This window comes from Chinchilla lanigera, unplaced genomic scaffold, assembly GCF_000276665.1.
Source record: "Chinchilla lanigera isolate Chin_1 unplaced genomic scaffold, ChiLan1.0 scaffold00094, whole genome shotgun sequence".
Taxonomy (NCBI): domain Eukaryota; kingdom Metazoa; phylum Chordata; class Mammalia; order Rodentia; family Chinchillidae; genus Chinchilla; species Chinchilla lanigera.
In genome coordinates, this window is record NW_004955495.1 from 6,797,302 (window position 1) to 6,816,220 (window position 18,919).

The following is an 18,919-nucleotide window of genomic DNA, read 5'->3' on the forward strand; positions in this document are numbered from 1 at the left end:
AAGATACTGGTGTAAGCAAAGACTTTATAAACAAAATCCTGATCACACAGGAACTATTATGAATAATCAGTTGGTATCTCATCTCATTAAAAAACTTTTGCAGCCAGGCGTGGTGGTGCACACCTGTAATCCCAGCACTCGGGAGGCTGAGGCAGAGGGATCATTGTGAATTCGAGACCATCCTGGGCTACAACGTGAGCTCAAGGCCAGCCTGAACTGCATAGCGAGACCCTGTCTCAAAAAGACAAAAAAAGAAAATGGATGCACTTTGAGACCATACTCTTAAGTGAAGTAAACTGGAGAAAATAAAAGTGTAAATAAGGACCAAAATGTATAATAGGTATTGTGAAATAGGAAGTAAATGTTCAAACTGGGAGGGAACAAGGGAGAAAGGAAAGAAGGGAAAAGTGAAAAAATAAAAAGAGAGAGAAAAGGAAAAAGTGGAAACAAAGCTTTCGTAAATGGGGAGGGGAGGAAGGTTGGAGAGAGGGGAGGGGGATGGGAAAAGAAGAAACCAGTTACACCATCTGCAGGTACAAATGCTCTATGATGAATGTGATCGTTATGTATATGTAAAATATGCCAATAATATCTGATTGGAAAAGTAAAATGTATCAATATAATCTGATTGAGGGCCGAGAGTATAGTTCAGTGGCACAGCACCTGCCTGGCAAGCACAAGGTCCTGAGTTCAATTCCCGGTACCCCCAAAAAAAATCTGATTGGAAAAAAAAATTTAGGAAAACCCAATATGGTGAATATCACAATCTCAGTTTTTCTAGAGTATTCTGTACTTGGATTTGGAATCAGCTCTGGCAAGGCCCAGGAAGATCCCTTTGGCCTTTTGCATGTTTGCTTTGATTCTGAAGCTCGGCATGATCACGCTTTGCCGCACAGGCCCGTGGTTAGCTTCTCGGGCTTCAAAGTGGGGGAAATTTACTGTGTGTCATCTCCCTACCTGTGGCGTTCTTCTTTGCCACCAAACCCCACCTGTTCCTGGTCTCCAAGATGGCCCAGAAGTGGTGTTGTCCCAGCAGGGTGGGCAGGACTATGGCACCACCTTCAGCGTTCCTGGGGTGGCAGCAGAGGGGGCCTGGCACTCAGGAAGCCCCTGACCCCCACTTCCTAGGCACCAGGATCAAGCTGGGTGGAGCCTCACCTGAAGCTGGCTCTCTGCTCTGAGTCACATGGATGGTGAGGTATATATGAGCTGGCACTGCTTCCTGGTCCTGTGAAGACCGTGCAGAGTGACGCTGTAGTGCTCGGTGGCATGTGCTGACCTAGCATGTGTGATACTCTGGGCACCCCGAGCACCCCGTTACGCTTTGTGTCTGCATGTCCCCCCAAAGCCTCATGCAGTCATGGTGCGAGCTTCTACAGTTTACGCAGTCAAGTTCTCTACTACTGAGCTGTGTCCCCTAGAGTTTATGATTAATTCATGCTCCAGTTTTGGGATTATGGGTGTGAGTGCTACACTCACCCTGGGGCGGGAAACCTGCATACAATGTAAGGGAGGAAAAGAGGTTTGTTCTCCCACTGCTGCTCCTCCCTTTTGCTCTTGTTGCTTTTGCTGTCTTCTGCAGCCACAAACTGTTGCCCTCTACCCCGTGCCACTCTGCATTGGAGCCAGCTGAGTATGGACTGAAACCTCCACAAACTGTGAGCTAAATAAATGTTTTCTTCCTTAATTTTGGATGTTGGGTATTTTCTCCCAGCAACGAGAATAAAGTAACGAAGACACCCCCCTTCAAAAGAAAGGGAAAAGCAGCAGCATTCCCAGCCACCCTTCCTGCTGGCCTATCCCAGTGAGGAAAGGCTTTTCTATGACATTTCCTCCCTGACTAATGCTAGGAAGTAGCAGAGTGGCTTTGCAGGTCTTTTTGACCTTTGTAAAAGGTAGATCAGTGTGCTCAGCATACTGAAGGCTCTGGCTTTGCATTCCCAGCACTGGAAAAATAAAATGTAGTTGGGTGTGGAGGCTGAGGCAGGAGGATGGCAAGTTTGAGCCAAGCCTGGGCAACTTATTGAATCCCTGCCTCAAAATCAAAGCCAGGCATGGTGGTGCCTGCCTGTAATCGCAGCGCTTGGGAAGGTGAGGCAGAAGGATCACTGTGCGTTCTAGTCCTGCCTAGGCTAGCTACATAGTGAGACCTTGTCTCAAAAAAACACAAAAATTTTTTGTGGGTGTACCACAAGTATAAAGAGTAGTTGAAGGTCAGTAAGTTTTGTTTTGTTTTGTTTTTTGAGATAGGGTTTTCTCAGAGTTCAGAATGGCCTTCCACTCACTAGGTAGCCCAGGCTGGATTCAAACTTGCAGTGATCCTCCTGAGTGCTGGGAATATAGCAGTGCACCACCACACCTGACAAACAAGTTTTGTTTTGTTTTTGTAAAGTGTCAGTAAATATTTTTCAGTTCGTGGACCGCATATTCCCTGTCATTTCCTCAACTCTGCCTTGTGGCAGAAATGACAACCACAGGCAACCTGCGAACCTGCGGCTGGCCCTAGGCCAAGACGTCTCTGTTTGTCAGACCAGCTCTGAGCGCCAGCACCCTGACCTGTGTATCCTCCTCTGAGGCCTCTCAGTGAGGCCCTGCGCTGTCTGAGGCTTCTGGTCTGTGCTTGGGGTTTTGCTGCAGCTTTGTGGTGCGGCTCTTGAACAGGAAGAGGAGGGCCCTTCCTGTACCCTGCTGTTACCACGAGCAGCCTCCATTTCACCTGCTTCCCCACTGTGGATGAAAAGCGGGCACACACCTATCATCCCAGCTATTCGGGAGCCTGAGGCAGGAGAATCACAAGTTCGAGGCCAGCCTGAGCAACTTAGCCAGGCCCTGTCTCAAAATAAAAAAAGGGCTGAGATGTGGCTCGGCGGTGAGTAAGCCCTGGGTTCCATCCTGAGCATTTAATACAATTTTTAAAAGCAGCTGGCTGCTGTCCTCCCGAGGCTCACGGGCCAGGCAGGTTGTGGCCTGAGCTCAGTGTGCACAAGGCTCAGTTCCATCGCCAGCGCCCCGTACAAGATCGATACAGTAACTTGCAGTTGCAGTTTGTGCTTCTGCAAGCCCACCCGGCACACTCCCAGCCCACAGGAGTTCCACAGCCCTGGCACGGGGGCCTGGCAGCTGGAGAAAGTGTCTGTCACGTGGCCAGGCCCAGCATGGCCCTCAGCTGTAAACCTCACAAAAGGGTTGCCTGTGTCCACCACCCTCCCCAGCAAGAAAGCCGTGGACAGTGTGGGAGGACCTTTGTCCCTGCAACCTGTGCCCCCCGCCCTAGCTCCTTTCGGAGGCTTCCATCCTCACAGGAAACACCAGATTAGCTGGGCACAAGGGTACGCTGATCCAAGTACCTTGGGAGGCTGAGTCAGAAGGGTTGCAAATGTAAGCCCCGCCTGGGCATCTTAGTGAGTTTAGGGAGACCCGGTCCCAAAATAAAAATTAAACAAGAGGTATGGTGGTGCACACCTATAATCCTAGCACAGGGGAGGCTGAGGCAGGAGGATTGCCATGAGTTTCAGGCCAGCCTGGGCTATGTAGTGACTGCAAGGCCAGCCTGAACTCTGTACCAATACCCTGTGTAAAAAAAAAAAAAAAAATTAAAATAAAAATTAAAAGAGCTGGGGATGTTGCTCAGTGCAAAGGCCCTGGGTTCAATCCCCAGTGCCACAAAAATAAACAAACCAACCCCACTAGATTAAAAGGTTTATTTTAAGCAAAACAGACAGAAGTTTGGGTTTGCAAGGACATTGTGGCCTGTGACAGACTCCATTGTGTACCTTTACCCAGCTGTCCAAGTCCAGCCTTACAGAAAGGTGACAGCTTCCTGGAGCCAGAGCTCTGGTGGGGGGGCCTGGGCCAGCAGCAGCCTCCCCGCAGGACCCACACAGGCTCAGATGGGGCAGGGCGAGGTCCAGGTAGGGCCTGCACCCCAGGGATGCCCGGGCCATGGGAGAGGCGCTCATCAGGGACAGGGCCGGTCAGTCCTCACGGCTGTGGGGCCTCTGACAAGGCAGCAGGTGACTTCCCCGAAGGCAGGGATCCCCCCAGCCGGGCTGAGCCAGGCCAGCCCAAGTGGCAGACACAGGGTGGACCCTAAGCCCTGCTGTCCTCAGAGAGGCGGTGGCCCAGGACAGGCCCCGGACCCTCCAGAGCATCAGGGGAGCAACAGTGCGATGCTGCCACCCAGCTCAGACGAATTCCAGCCGCCTGTCCCCACAGCCGCCCCCTGCGATGTGCCCGCTGCGGAGTCTCGTGGGCGGCAGCCGGGCCGACGCCGTGTTGTTGGACTGGTTGGTGTTGTATGTGGACAGCTGCTGGGCTGGGCCTTCTTCCTCCTCATCCCCCAGCTGCTCCTCACTGCCACTGCGGCTTTGGGGACCCTCCTCTGGGCTGGCCTCCCCCTCCTGCTTCTCCAGGAAGCTGAGGCGGTGCAGGACGCTGGCCTCTGACAGGGACAGAGGGTCCGAGGTCTCCTCCAGCTCCGAGTCAGAATCATTGGATGCTACTCGGGATTCTGGGAAAACCAGACAGAGAATGAGACAGGTGTCCCCTGGCTACCAAAAACTGAGGCTGTTCCCACCTGGGTCAAATTCCTGGGCCCCACCCGAGCCCCTGCTTCAGGTCTGTCTCTCTCTCTCTCTCTCTCTGTGGTACTGGGGACTGAACCCAAGATGTTCACACTGAGCTACATCCCCTGACCTTTACAGTATTTTTTATTTTGAGGCAGGGTCTCACTAAGTTGCTGAGTTGTCTAGGTTGAGCTCAAACTTGGGATCCTCCTGCTTCAGCCTCCCAGGTTGCTGGGATGGCAGGTGTGTGCTACCATGCTTGGCTCCTGCTCTGTCTCTTAGACGCCACGTTCCACCTTCTGCACAGCGTCCCAGGGCCCCATCTTGCCCACTACTCACCTCGGCCCCCATCCTCCTCCTGCAGGACGTAGGTGGTTCCCTCCCTGCCCTCCAGACATGGAACTGGCACCACCACCTCTGAGCGCTGGCTGCTTGGCTCATCCTAAGGAAAGGGGTTGGCGGGGGTGTTAAGAAATTATAACATAACAACAACAACAACAAAATTATAACAAAATCCCTAAAGGATTAACTCTGGCTGCTACTGAGGTTGTGGCAAACAGCCCTGGCCCGTGAGAATTCACTATGTGTGTGTGTGTGTGTGTGTGTGTGTGAGACAGCAATGACACTTAGGAATAGGCACTCTGCCACTGAGCTCCTGCACATCCGCAGCACTTTAAATTTTTTTTTTTTTTTTTTGAGACAGGGTCTTGCTTTGTAGCCCAGGGTGACCTCAAACTCATGACTATCCTCCTGACTCAGCCTCCCAAGTGTTGGGATTACAGGTATGTGCCACCATACCTGGCTAGAACTTTAAATATTTAAAAAAAAATTTTTTTTTTCAAAAGTAGACACACACACATACACACACACACACAAAAGTAGAGACAAGGTCAGGGTCTAGGCTAGCTCCAAACTTGTGATCCTCCTGCCTCAACCTCCCAAAGTGCTGGGGTGACAGGGGTACACCACAAAGCCCAGCTGAAAGCCCACTCTTATGGTTCCCTAACCCATTCCAGACTTTTCCCAACTGTTCCTCCATCAGGGATGAACACCTTGGTCAGGTAGGCCAAGCCCAGCACCAATGCGCACACAGGAGCCTCTGTCCTGAGGCTGTACCTTTCCTCGGCTCCCTGGCTCTCAGGATCCTATTTATGCTGGCAGGGGTGGGAAGAAACCTAGGACCACCAAGAAATGCTGGAAGAGGGCTGAAAAAATACAAGGAGGAGGGGCTGGGGATATAGCTCAGTGGCATAAGCGCCTGCCTGGCAAGCACAAGGTCATGAGTTTGATCCCTGGTACAGCAAAAATAAAAAATAAAAAAATACAAGGAGGACTTGAAAATATGAAAATGAGCAAGATACCTTTAAGAAATGGACTGAATTTAACTTCTTTTTTGTTTTGTTTTGAGACAGGGTCTCTCCATGTAGTTCAGGCTGACCTTGAATTCACTATGTAGCCCAGGGTGGCCTAGAATGCATGGTGATCTTCCTGTCTCAGCCCCCCAAAGTGCCGGCATTACAGGCATACACAACCATGCCCAGCTCTGAAAACAACTTCTAGATACAAACATCAGAGGCATGAAGTCCAAGCCAAGTAGCCAGGTAAATGGATCCAACTGCCAGACGTGGTGGTGCACACCTGTAATCCTAGGACTTGGGAGGCTGAGGCAGGAGGATCGCTACAAGTTTGAGGCCAGCTTGGACTACATAGCGAGGACCCGTCTCAAAAAACAAAAATAAAGGACCCAACTGCAGACCTGCACAGATTGTGCACAGTCTGATGTGAGTTCCAAAGGACAGTGCAGGGCCCACAGGGCCTTTGCACACCCTAGGGCTATTTCATCCAGTTCTCTGCTAAAAAGAAACCTCCCAGTAATCTCCCCAGCCATCCTGTCCAAAGCAAAGCTCTCACAGGGCGCTATCTCCATCCTCCATGCACAGCCCTGACTCAGACTGACCTGTGCCCTGAGTCCCTCCCCTGGCTCGTCCTCGAAGATCAGGCCATAGTGGATGATGAGGGTCTCGATGACTCGGGCCTGGTGGGGGTAGTCCACCAGTGAGGACAGGGAGACGGTGGCCTCTGTGGGCCGCGGCCGCAGCAGTGTGGGCCCAAACACGATGCCTAGGTTCCCCGGGGTCATCTTGTTATCTTGTTCTACTTCCACGATCCTGTGGGCGGGGCCGGGCAGAGCCAGAGTGTGTGAGTAGCCCGCGAGACCCCCACCACCCGGACTCCTGCCCAGTGACCCTGACCTGCGCAGGTGCTGCAGCAGGTACTGCAGCGTGGCCCGGTTCTCCTGTGGCAGGTCCTGCAGCAGCTCCCGCAGGCGGCCCGCCATGGCTAGGGAAGAGGCCTCGCTCTGGGACCCATCCTGCCGGCCTCCCCGGGACGCCGCCTTGGCCTCAGCCTCGGCCTTCAGGCTGTCCTTGGCCAGCCCCACCAGCTCGTGATAGAAGCGGAAGGAGATGAGTGGCTCTGGCAGCTGCAGGGCAATGGAACAGGATCCCGCAGTGACACTGGGCTAGGAGGACCGCACACTTGGCCAAGGCCCTGCTCCAGCTACGCTCTGGCCACGCCCCAGACAATAGGCTCCCCCCACTCCAGAATATGACCACGCCCCCATCTTCAGACCTGCCTCTGCGGTCCCCAAGCCCTAACAAAGCTATAGCCACGCCCAATGACACTAGGCCGCACCCCCTGCAGCATCTGACCACACCCCTAGCTCAGCATCCGATTTGCTCATGCCAAGACCACGCCCCTCCCAACTCTGGCTACGCCCAATCACACAACGGTCTGACTAAACCCAGCTCTGGCCCTGCCCCCAGGCCAATAACCACACCCGAGTTCGACTCACCTGGCGCAGGTAGAGCTTGAGGACATTGCTAATGTCGTGGGGTGAGGCCTGTGACAGCTCCACCAGCTCCTTGCCCGTCTCAAAAGCCTGGCACAGCTTCTCCACACGCGTCTTTACCCCGTTGACCCGGTAGATGCCCTGCGGGGAGGCAGTGAGCCCCGCCCCCGGCCCTCCCTACCCCCATCCCCTGCCCACCCCGCCTTGCCCTGCTCCACCCGAGGAACCTTGGTGCGCAGCGCACGCCCTTCGATCTCGCATAGGCATTTCTTCACGATGAACGGGATGCCATCTGGGGTGCCCAGGGCCGCCTGCCCAAAGTCTTGTCCAAAGAGCTGAAGGCGGCCCTGCAGTTTCTTGTGGCCACACTGGATGGCCAGGGTCTCCAGGCATTTCTTGTGGCACGCCAGACAGCACTGCGGATGGCAGGGAGTGAGCGCTGGCCCCGTGGGTGCCCAGCCCCACACAGATGCTCCGACCCACCTTCCATCTCTTTTAGAGCCCTCAGAACCCCCCTGGTACCTGCTAAAAACAAGGGCCTTTGTTGCATCCCGGACCCTGCTCACTGCTCTCTCCTCCTTCCAGCCCCTTTCTTTTTTCTTCTTTTTTTCTTTCTTTTTTTTTTTTTTGGAGACAGGGTCTCATTATGTAGCCCAAACTGGCCTTGCACCAATCCTCCTGCCTCAGCCTCCAGAGTACTAGGATTCCAGGTGTGCACCACCACACCCAGTACCCCTTGTTCTTTCTGCCCCAGGGCACTTGCACTGGGTGTCCCTGCCTCCACCTCAGACACCCTGTTCACCCCTAGCCTCTCCTCCTAGAAGTCCAAACTGTAAAAAAACCTCCACACTCCCTCTCTTTGCTGCTCCCCATTACCCCTATACCGGGGATTTAACCTAGGACTTTCACACTGAGCTATGTTCCCACCCCTTTTAAAATTTTTTTGAGAGAACAGCATTTTATAGTTTCCCGTGCTGAGTTCACACTTGTTCTCCTCCTGGCTCAGCCTCCCAGAGTGCTGGGATGACAGGCCTGTGCCCCACGCACCTCCTCACACTCGGCCCCCTGGAAGTAGACGTAGGTGTTACACTCCCGGCACTTGGCTGGCGTGCGGAGCTTCCGGAGCCGGTGCGTGCGCGCCGCCTTGGACAGCCCGACATGGCGGAAGGGCCCACTGAACCCAGCCACTGGCAGCTGGGGGGCCATGCGGTTGATGTCATCTGGGGGCAGGACGAGAAGTCCGTGTCACCGAGGCAGGAAGGGGACAGACCCAGATAGAGGCCATGTCCAAAGCCCCCTGTCCGTCTGGGCCCGGCTCAGGCCCCCTCACCCTGTTCAAACTCCGCTGTCCCTGCTCCGCCTTCTTGGTCCACCAGCTCCTCGCTGGACGACACGGTGCCGCTGGACGACATCCGTTGGAATTTGTTAAAGTCCCCTGGCCAAGAAACAGTGCTGTCAGAGTCCCAGGGTGAACCAGGCCTGAGGCAGGCAGGGCACTGTCACCTCCTCCTGGACAGGAGGAGGGACGGGCAGCCACCTCACCTGAGCCCACGCTGGGGTCCAGGCTGCCATCCGAGTCTGCGGCGGAGATCGGCCATGACTTGTGCACCTGGTGTCCCCGTCCCCCTGGGGAAGCGCAAAGGGGTGGATCCTGTGCAGAGCCGGGGGGCTGCCGGGAGCCAGCGCCTGCCCCGATCCCCTGCCAGTGCTCACCCCTGTGGTCTTTGGCAGATGTGCCCTCACTGGGCCCTCCTTCGTCTGAGGGGCTGCTGCTGGTGGCCTCTGTCCCCAGGGTGTCACTGACGTTGAAGCTGCTCTTGCGGGCACGTATGACTGGGGACCTGGCGGGGACCCAGGCAGAGCACAAGGTCACGAAGGGGGCCGGCCTGCAGTGGGTGGGCAGCAGGGCTCAGGGCAGGGCTTCGCAGCAGTACCAGGAGTTGGCGGACACGTGGGGCTCAAAGTCATAGCGCACGTCGGGCTCCTCGCCGCGCTGCAGCTGGCGCACGTGCGACGCGTACTGCTGGCCGGGGTCGTAGAGCTTGCTGCTCTCGCACAGCATCTGGAAGTGCACGGGCAGCGGCGCCGTCTGCATGTGCATCATCTGATAGTAGGAGATGGTGGCCTAGGGCAACAGCGGGGCGACAGGTCAGGCGCTGGACCACCGCTGCCCCACCCCGCGCCACAGGCATGCCGCACGGCCACCCACCGACTTGATGGTCTGGTCGCTCTGGCGGATGACCTCTTGGATCTGCCGCAGCGCGGTCACCTTCATGTCTTCCAGCTCCTGCTTCTGTGTCTTGGCGTCTGCCACGCATGTGCGGTAGGTGGCCATGGCTTCCTCCGCCTGGGGTGGGTGGGATGGGCACAGAGGCTCAGCCGAGGGCTCAGAGCTCAGCCAGGGTATGGCCAGGTCTGATAGGGAAATCTCCAGAGAGCCGGGTGTGGTGGTGCACTCCTGTCATCCCAGCACTCAGGAGGAGGCTGAGGCAGGAGGATCGCCTGGAGTTTGAGGCCAGCCTGGATTACATTGTAAATTCAAGGTCATCCTGAACTACATAATGAGGCCATCAAATAAATAAATAAATAAATAAATAAATAAATATTCTTGGAAGGAGCCAGGCAGGAGAGGGTGGGAAGGGCAACTTTTATTATGTATTTATTTTGTGGTCCTAAGGATAGAATCTTGGGCCTTTACACGAGCTACATCCTGAGTCTTTTTAAAAATTAATTAATTAATGTATTTATTTATTTTGTCTTTTTGAGACAGGGTCTCCCTATGCAGTGCAGACTGGCCTTGAGCTCACTTTGTAGTCCAGGCTGGCCTCAAACTCAGAATGATTTTCCTGCCTCAGCCTCCCAAGTACTGGGATTACTGGTGTGAGCCACCGTACCTGGCTTTTTTTTTTATTTTTTGAGACAAGGTCTTGCTACATTGTCCAGGCTGGACTAGAACTTGAGATCCTCCTGCCTCAGCCACCTAGAATACTGGAATGACAGGTGTGCACCACCACACATACTGGGAAGAGTATTCTTGGAAAGAGTCGAGGTCTAAACAAAGCCTGGAGGTGGGAAACAGCACCCCTGGGTCTCATCCCCACGCCCTGACCTTGTTCTTGGCTTCTTCCTCCAGCCGCCGCCGCTTGTCCAGTGTCTTGGAAGCCGTGCTGCCCGCCCCGGGCGAGGTGGCTGCCTGCTCTTCCTCGGCTTTGGCCACCTGGAGGCGGGCCTTGTCGTGGTCCTCACAGCGCTGCACATAGCCCTGCTTGGCCTTGCGCAGGTTGGCCTCGGCTTCTTGCTGCAGGCGCGGGAGGGAGGAGACCGGCTGCAGCCTCGCCCACCCAGCGCCTGTTCCCTGGAAACCCACCGCCCACTCTGGCAAGCAGAATGGACACCCGTTTCTCAGCCGGGGAGGCTGAGGCAGAGCTCGGAACAGAAGCACCACTATCAGCTCGCCCCGGAAGGCGCAGGCTGGCATCTCTCATCTCAGCTGATTTCACTTCCCTTTCATGAGATGAAACAGGGGCCGCCCCAGGCAGGAGGAGGAAGTCAGCAGCCCTAGGGCTCCTCAGGAAACGCTTGGCCAGAAACTGGGGGGCGGGCGGGGAGGACCTCACAGCCCTCTAGACCGCAGAAGCGTCAACATTCAGAAAAGAGTGGGGTGTGCTAGGGTGTGGCTTGTACTTACCCTGGATTCAATATCCCCCCAAAAAGAACTAATAGAATTAGTAAGGTAATCGTTAAAAAGAACCTTAATGAGGGGAAGGCCTTCTTGGATGAGTGACACAAAAGGCTATTTAAAAAAAAAAAAAAAAGCTGTGCTTCCTGGCACACACCCTGGCATCCCAGCACCCTCCTGGGAGGCTGAAGCAGGAGGAACACAAGTTCGAGTACAGGCTGGGCAACTTAGTACAAAACATTTTAGTTTTTATTTTTTTGAGAGACAGAGTCTTGCTATGTAGTTCCAGCTGCCATTCAGCTCACTATGTAGCCTAGCGAGGCCTGGAACTGTCTGTGATCCTCCTGTATCAGCCTCCCGAGTGCTGGGATCATAGGCCGCTGCCACTACACACATCTTCTGTAGTGCCTTTAAAGCACTACAAAGAGAATAAAGAAAAGAAGGCTACCCAGGAGCCCGCACTAAGTGAGTGCGCCTCGGTTTCCCTCCATCCTGTGAACTCTCTCAGGGTAATCCCAGGGAAACCCCATTTCTAAACCTCCGACCAGGAAGTGCGCCCTGGGGCCTCTGGACTGGAGAAGATTTGAACTAGGACAAGTCTGAGGCCGGTGCAGGAGCCAGCGAGGGCGCAGGCGCATCCCACGTACGCGAAATCTGTGCAAAACACTGCGCCTGCGCAGCCACCCCTGCTCCTCTCCCGGCTCTTACCAGCTTCCGCTGTGCGCGGTGCCAGGACTCCTTGATCTCCTTCCTGCGCCTCTCGTGCTCCAGCCGCCGCAGGGTGAGGGGCTGGGGTAAGATGGTACGTGAGTGGAGACCCTGGGGATGCACCCACCGGCCTCCTTCCACGTCCTGCAGCTCACCTGCATGAAGGTCTGCGTCTGCAGTGTTCCCACCGCCTGCACCATGCCGTGGCTCAACTCCAAGTCCTGCTCCAGGGCCAGCAAGTAGATGGACAGCAGGGGCATGTGGGGCTGCAGGAGGCGGTCACTGGTCAGGGAAACATTGGGACGGCGGTGGCCCCAGCATTCCGAGCCGCCACCTCCCTACCAACTCCCTCCCTCAATTTCTGCAATATTAGAAGAAAATATTTCCGCAACATTTTAAGAAATGGTACTGGGTACTGAACCCAGGGCTTTTGCACTGAGCTACATCCCAGCCTTTTATTTTAGGACAGAGTCTTGCTAAGTCACTAAATTGCCCGGGCTGGCCTCAAACGAGTATCCTCCTGCCTCAGCCTCCCAGAGTGCTGTGATTATAGGCTATATCATCACACCCAGAATGAATTTTGCCCTTTGTTTTATTTATTATTATTATTATTATTATTATTATTATTATTATTATTTTGTACGGGGAGCTGAACTCACGACCTTGTGCTTTCCAGGCAGGCACTGTGCCGCTGAGCTATATTCCTGGCTTGAATTTTGACTTTTCTTTCTTTTTTTTTTTTTTTTTTGTGGTGCTAGGGATGGAGTCCAAGAGCCCTGAGCTGTATTTCCAGTCCTTTTTATTTATTTTGAAACAGGATCTTGCTAAGTCACTTAGTTGTCCAGGCAGGACTCTGAAACTTTCAATCCTCCTGCCTCAGCCTCCCAGAGTGCTGGGATTACAGCACCTGGGTATTAGAGGGGAAGCCCCTGCCCCATGCCCACTTGTAGCCCACCTCATGCACGAAGCTCTGTCTGGAACTGTGGATGAGTTTCTGCTGACCTTTGGCGAACTCCATCTCTGGGGGTGTGAGGGGGCGTGGTCAGGCATCTGGCGAATATTCCCTCCCGCCCCTCCTGCCAGACCTGCTGCGCATGCGCTCACCCAGCGCAGTCCGCTTCTCCAGGTAGCCGATAAGGTCCTTCATGTACTTGGCCATGTTCTTGGCATACTGCAGAGCCACGTCCACGCCGCCTTCGCAGCGCTGCAGCAGCATGTCCACCTCCTCCGGGGGCAGGCAGCCTGCGGGGTGCCTGCTCAGCTTGGGAGCCGTTGGAGGGGCGCCCTCCCCACCCTGCCCTGCGGCCTACGGACACTCACCCTCAAAGTACTCTGCGCCGGCTGGGGAGCCCTCGCTGCTCTGGTACAGGTTCTCCATGGACTGTTCGCACGGGGACACTGGTGTGACTTCCCCACCCCGACACACCCTGAGGTTCCCAGGTGCAGGGTTGCCCTTCTGTCTCTGCTCACCTGGCTGGGGTCCCCGGGTGGCACGGCCAGGAGTGTGCTGCTGTCCACCTCACCCATGAGGAACTCGGACACACTGCAGGACCAGAGGGTCAGTGTCTGGGGACCGGTGGCACCCCCACTGCCCGCCCCTGGCTCACAGATGCCCCTGCTCACGCGCCGCTGAAGGACACCGCGATGGTCTCCAGGGCTTTCTCAAACTCCCTCTTGTCCAACTCATTGTTACATTCATAATGGAAGGCTGGGAGGCAGAGAGGACACATGGTTGGCCCACACTATCTTGGAATCAAACTCAGGCGCTTGTGCTTGCCAAGTAGGCACTGCGCCACTGAGCTATATCCCTGGCCCCTACACTATCTTTGTAACTAACTGGCCTGAAGGTTTATCCCATAGGGGGAGAATCAGGTATTAATTGTGCCTATTGAACTCCTATCCATCCTTCAAAACCCAGTTCAGCTATCCCCTCTCCCAGGAAGCCCTTCCAGGCCTAGCTGCCTTTGCTAACCTTTAACCTTGGCGATAAGTGTTCCTGCAGCAGTCAGTGTCTCCACGGTGTTCAGCAATGGGTACTTGGAGATGACCTGGTGCAGCACACGCAGGGTCTCACCCAGGCATTCGTGGGCCAGTGGCCGGCGGGCCTCCAGGAGGTCTGCTGGGCAGAATGGGTGTGAGCAGGGAAAGAAGTGTCCCATCCCAGAAAACATCTTCCTGCCTCCTGGAAGCTGCTGTCCCAAATGAGGAAACAGGCAGAGGTGGGAGAGGGCAGCTGTGAAAGTGAAGGGGTCGGATGTGGTGGCGCATGCCTGTAATTCCAGCACTCAGGAGGCTGAGACAGGAGGACTGCTGCAAGTTCCAGGCCAGCCTGGACTATAAAGTGAGTTTAAGGCCAGCCTGAACTGCATAAAGAAACTGTCTGAAAAACAAAAAAGAAAAAGACCATGGGGACGGTGGCTACTGTCTCTCTCGGGGCTCCTGGGGAGGTCCACAAAGGCTGTACCTCAGTTTAGACAGTCACTTCTCCAAATACTTTTCAGCCACACAGGGAACAAATCCTGATTGGGCTGCCTCTCCTGGGCAGTCCACCAGGCCCTTTCCCTGGCCCCTCCAGGATAGCTCTAGGCCTCACCTGCCTTCTTCCGGTCCTGCCTGCCTGGGCCCTGAGCAGCCCTGCTCTGCCCCACGTGGGCAGCAAGGTTAGAAGCCAGGCACTATCCACATGCTCACGTTGCCCAGGAAGAGAGACCATTAACAGCACACAGCTCTCCCATCTCTGCTGGCTGGAGGTGTGGGACCTCCGTGCTCCAGCTCCTGGGAGCCACAGCAGGTATGGAGCAAAGAAGTTCTCTAAATTGGAAGATTATTTAAACAAATGAGCTATCTAGCCGGGCGTGGAGGCGCATGCCTGTCATCCCAGAACTCGGGAGGCTGAGGCTGGAAGAGCACCGCCAATTTGAGGCCAGCCTGGGCTACATAGCCAGACCCTGTCTCAAAAAAAAAAACACAAAACAGGGCCGGGGATATAGCACAGTGCCTGCCTGGCAAGTGCAGGGTCCTGAGTTCGATTCCCAATACCAAAAAAAAAAACAAAAAACCCGCCACAAAATGAAAATGGGGTATCCAGCAGAAGCCAAATCACAGGAATTGGTGGAAGGGGCCAGGATGACCAAAGAGAGGGAGGGAGACCCAGGAGTGAGCCACACCCCCGCTGAACTCCCGCTGGGGTGACAGTTGGGCCACTTGGACCTCGGAGGCAGCAGTGCTATTTGCTGCCCACTCAGGTCGGGGAGGGAGCTCAGGAATCCGGGAGGCCCCGGCCCTCCCTAGGCCACTCCTTCCCCACCCGTTCCCGCAGGCCGCCAAGGCCACCAGGGGCCCGCGCCCCACCTGCAAGCTGGCTGCGCGCGCACCTGCCGGGCTTAGCCCCCAGAGCCACGCGCGCCGCACCCGGCCGGGCCGGGCTGGGACCCGCGCGGCACGATCCTCATCCGCGGCCCGCGCCTGGCAGCGCCCGGGGGCCTCGTCCAGCGCGGGGTCCGCGGTGCCGCCGATGCACATGGCGTGTGCGGCCAAGCACGGCCTGGCGACGGGGGGCCCGAAGTCCACCGAGGACATACCGGCTCCGGCCGGTCCGCAGACCCCGTCCCCGAGCCAAAGCCCTCCCCTGCAGCCCCTTGGCCTCCTCCGTGCTCTTGGTTGGAAAGAATCGTGACCAAAGCTGCGCTATTCCAGGTCAGGTGAATGGAAGGTGGATGGGGAAACTGAGGCTCAGGGCTGAAGCCCAGAGTGTGGGAAGGCTCGGCTAAGGCCTTGTACACTGCACCCACCTATGGTGTGAGATCCACAACAACCTCAGTGACCTTTGGCCACCTGGTGACCTGCACACCAACACACCTCCCCATTTCTATTATTTTATTTTGTTTGGTTTTTTGAGATGGGGTCTGGGCATGTAATACAGGCCAGCTTGGAACTCATGACGATTCTCCTGCCTCAGCCTCCTGAGTGCTGGGACTACAAGTGTGCACCACCACGCCAGTGTTACTCTTCTCTCTTTTTCTCCTGTGGTACTGGAGATTGAACCCAGAGGTGTCCTTCCACTGAGCTATATGCCACCCCTGTGTTTTGAGACAGGGTCTTGTTAAGTTGCTTAAGATTCTCCGGCAGGGCTGGAATTTGCAGTCCTCCTGCCTCAGCCTCCCAGAGTGCTAGGATGACAGGCATGCGCCACTACACCCTGAGTCCCACACCATCTCGAAAGCCCAGACAGCACAGTGGCACAGGGGCAGCCTGGGACTCTAACTCACATCCTGTGCCCCTTCCTGAGACGCAGAGACCCCCAGACTCCTTCAGACTGTAGGACGCCCCTGCTCACCCCACCCAGGCCAGGCCTCCAAGGAAACCCAGGATCGGAAAGGAATGGCGATTAGCATTTCCCCAGGAAACAGGCCTCCGCCCTGGGACCAGATAACCAGGGATCTCGCACCCTCCCACCAGGGCCACAGAACCCCTACCAGCACCCTGCAGCTGCGATTGGGCCTACTGGGCCTCAGTTTCCTCATCTGTGGAATGGGCAGCTGAGGGCAGCTATCAGGTGCTTGGCACTGTTGTTTCCGGGATCACCTGGTAGGGCTGAAGATGCCACAGAGATGCTGTGCCCGCCCCAGCTTGAGGTGCCCGCCTGGCTGCCAGGGACAAACAGGAAGCAGATGAAAATAACTCGGCAGGAAGCCGGGCTGTTGTAGCCTCGTGGAAGAGAAAACGGAACTATCTATCTCACAGGCCACTCACTCCCAGCACTCCTGCCTGGTAAGTGCACTCCTGGGGTTCTCCACAACAGACCTCAGGCCACCTCTAGTCCACATGGTTCCAAATGCAGAAGGACTCCACCATTCTCTAACACCTTGCATGGCTCCCTACTGCCCATGGGATAAGATCCAGGGTTCTTCAGCTTCACCTTCTCATCCCTTCAGCCTCACACAACACACGCCTTTGAATGCATTTTGCATTTCCATACTTTTCAGTCTGTGCATGGGACATTCCCTCTGTTCGAATACCCTTGCCTCCACTTGCCACCAAACTCCTATACATCCCTCAGAACCTTAGCCATAATTCCCTGGTTCACACAGCTCTCTCTGCAATCCAAGTCCTGTTCTTAGTACTTTGTGTGTCTGGCCCTGCCTTCCACCCACCCAGGCAGCTCACCATCATGCAATACACACTCCTTGAGTTTTTCCAGACCCTCTGCAACACGGGCCACATCAGCCAGCAGGTTTGAGATGTCATCCGAGGCCTCAGCGCCAGGCCCCTCAGTGGGCGGCTCTACAGGGCTGGCAGCTGGCAGGGGGCTTCGGTAGCCCCGGCCTAGTGTCCAGGAGCCAGAGCCAGAGAGTGGGAAGCCGGCGGCGCTGGCGTGGCGGCTGAGGCTGGTGGGCCGCTTCAGGGTGGCTGTGGCCTTGACACCAGAGGACGCGACTGAGGGCTCCAGGCCAGGTGCAGGGAACACAGTGTCAGCCCCATCTTTCCTGGGAAGCTCCTGGAAGGGGGAGGGAGCCAGTGAAGGGGATTTGGAACCCTGCACATTTGCCTCAGTTTCCTCAGAAAGACGTGGGGGGCCCCAGACGGTGTTCAGCCCCCTCCACAGGATCAAAGGCCCGCCGTCAGGGGGCTGAGATTTGGGGCTGCGCCCCCCCACCTGTTACCCAACATCCTCTTCCCCGGTGCTTTCACAAACAACGGTCCCAGCCCAAACCGCAGCGGGGCGGGGCCTGCGGAGGGCCTGCGGAGGGCGTGGGGGAGGGGCGCCGGCTTCCTGGTGGGGCTGGGGCAGCCACAGAGGTTCTGGCCCCGCGCAGCCACCACCCTAGTCCCCCAGATGGGCTCACTTCCCGGGAAAGGCAACTCTGAGGATCCCTGTACCTTTGGCGTCCGGGGGACCCCTAAATCCTGTAGCCACACCTTTTTACATGCATCCCAAACTTAACAGGCACCCCAAAAGGGCCTTTTTACATGCATCCCAAACAACAGGCACCCCAAACTTCGCAGACACCCCTAAGATTCGTAGACACACCGCGGCCCTGGAAACACTCAGACCCTTGTAGCCGATGGTTCCATTGAATGATCCCTTGTAAGCCTTTAACCCAATGCCAGGCCTCCGAACTCCCAACGGCTCCTGGAACCCCCAAACTGCCTGAGCCCTCGCCGTCCACCGTGCAGCCCCCCATAACCCCACCCGACCCCTCCTTTCCCTACCCCCTCTCTGGGTTTCCAATGGGATCAGATCGGGCGCCACACGATACCGCCGCGTACCGTTAGCCAGACTCCCAGGTGCCAGGCTCCCCTCGGCGGCCCCTGCTGTCCCGCCCGCTGGGGGCTGTAGCTGGCGTGGGACCCCCGTCGCCGACCCAGCATGGTAGCAGGGTGCTGTCCCCTCGCGCTCCTCGTCGTGGCCCCAGCTCCCGCCCGCTCTGCGCGCTGCGCTCTACGCCCCACTCACCCCCGACGGCTGCGGGCTGGGGCTTCCCGCGCGGTTCTTTTTGGAGATGGAAGGGGTTTTCATGAGCTCGCGTTTCTTCCTAGAGAACATGGTGTGGCCGGCCGGGCAGCCGGGGCGGGGGCCGGGGTCTGGCAGGCGGGGCTGGGGTCCTCAGCACCGACGCTCCAGGCGCGGGCCGCCTCCCGTCCACATTGCCGCGGACCACCCCTCCGCAGCTGTCACGCCCACGTGACAGGCCGGGCCCTCATTCGCGGCGTCCCAGCACAGGAAAGAGCTCTGGAGGCGGTGCCGAGGACCCGCCCCCCAACCTCCCGGCCTCAGCTTGTCGCTCTGCAGTGTGGGCGCGAACGTTGGTCTCCAACGCCCCGCCCCGCCCCGCGCCCCAACCCTGGCTTCCGCTATTACAAGCTGCGCGCCCGCGTGGTGGGGGAGCAGACAGGACGCGCGTCCTCCTTGGCACGCACGCCCTCAGTGGCCACAGGGGGAGGCGGGCATGCAGCTGGGGCGGCAGAGCCCTGACCTTCTCTCGGGAACACCCACCCAGGTGCAAGTAGGAGTGCACAACCGCCTTGGAGGGCGCACGCCTTCACCCCAGCACTTGGGAGGCTGAGGCAGGAGGATCACTGCAAGTTCAAGCCCGGACAGGGCTACATAGTGAG

The 18,919-nt window shown here is 56.5% G+C and overlaps 1 protein-coding gene across 2 annotated transcripts; it reads right to left on the reverse strand.

The window, feature by feature from the left end:
• Positions 1-3,686: 3,686 nt before the first annotated feature.
• On the reverse strand, positions 3,687-18,640 carry Hmha1 (histocompatibility (minor) HA-1). Of its 2 annotated transcripts, none has more exons than XM_005405998.2 (23): positions 18,261-18,640; positions 16,970-17,300; positions 13,776-13,919; positions 13,427-13,511; positions 13,274-13,346; positions 13,124-13,184; positions 12,908-13,045; positions 12,759-12,823; positions 11,959-12,069; positions 11,804-11,884; positions 10,526-10,714; positions 9,626-9,763; positions 9,351-9,541; positions 9,130-9,257; positions 8,959-9,042; positions 8,747-8,851; positions 8,464-8,636; positions 7,644-7,832; positions 7,420-7,557; positions 6,818-7,047; positions 6,523-6,733; positions 4,905-5,007; positions 3,687-4,510 (listed from the first exon to the last, which is right to left on the reverse strand). In XM_005405998.2, the coding sequence occupies exons 1-23, from the start codon at positions 18,348-18,350 to the stop codon at positions 4,185-4,187; spliced, it is 3,384 nt and encodes a 1,127-aa protein (XP_005406055.1). In that variant the 5' UTR covers positions 18,351-18,640; the 3' UTR covers positions 3,687-4,184. The 2 variants fall into 2 exon arrangements, with proteins under 2 accessions (XP_005406055.1, XP_005406054.1); XM_005405997.2 differs by lacking the exon at positions 18,261-18,640 and adding an exon at positions 18,074-18,238.
• Positions 18,641-18,919: the final 279 nt, after the last annotated feature.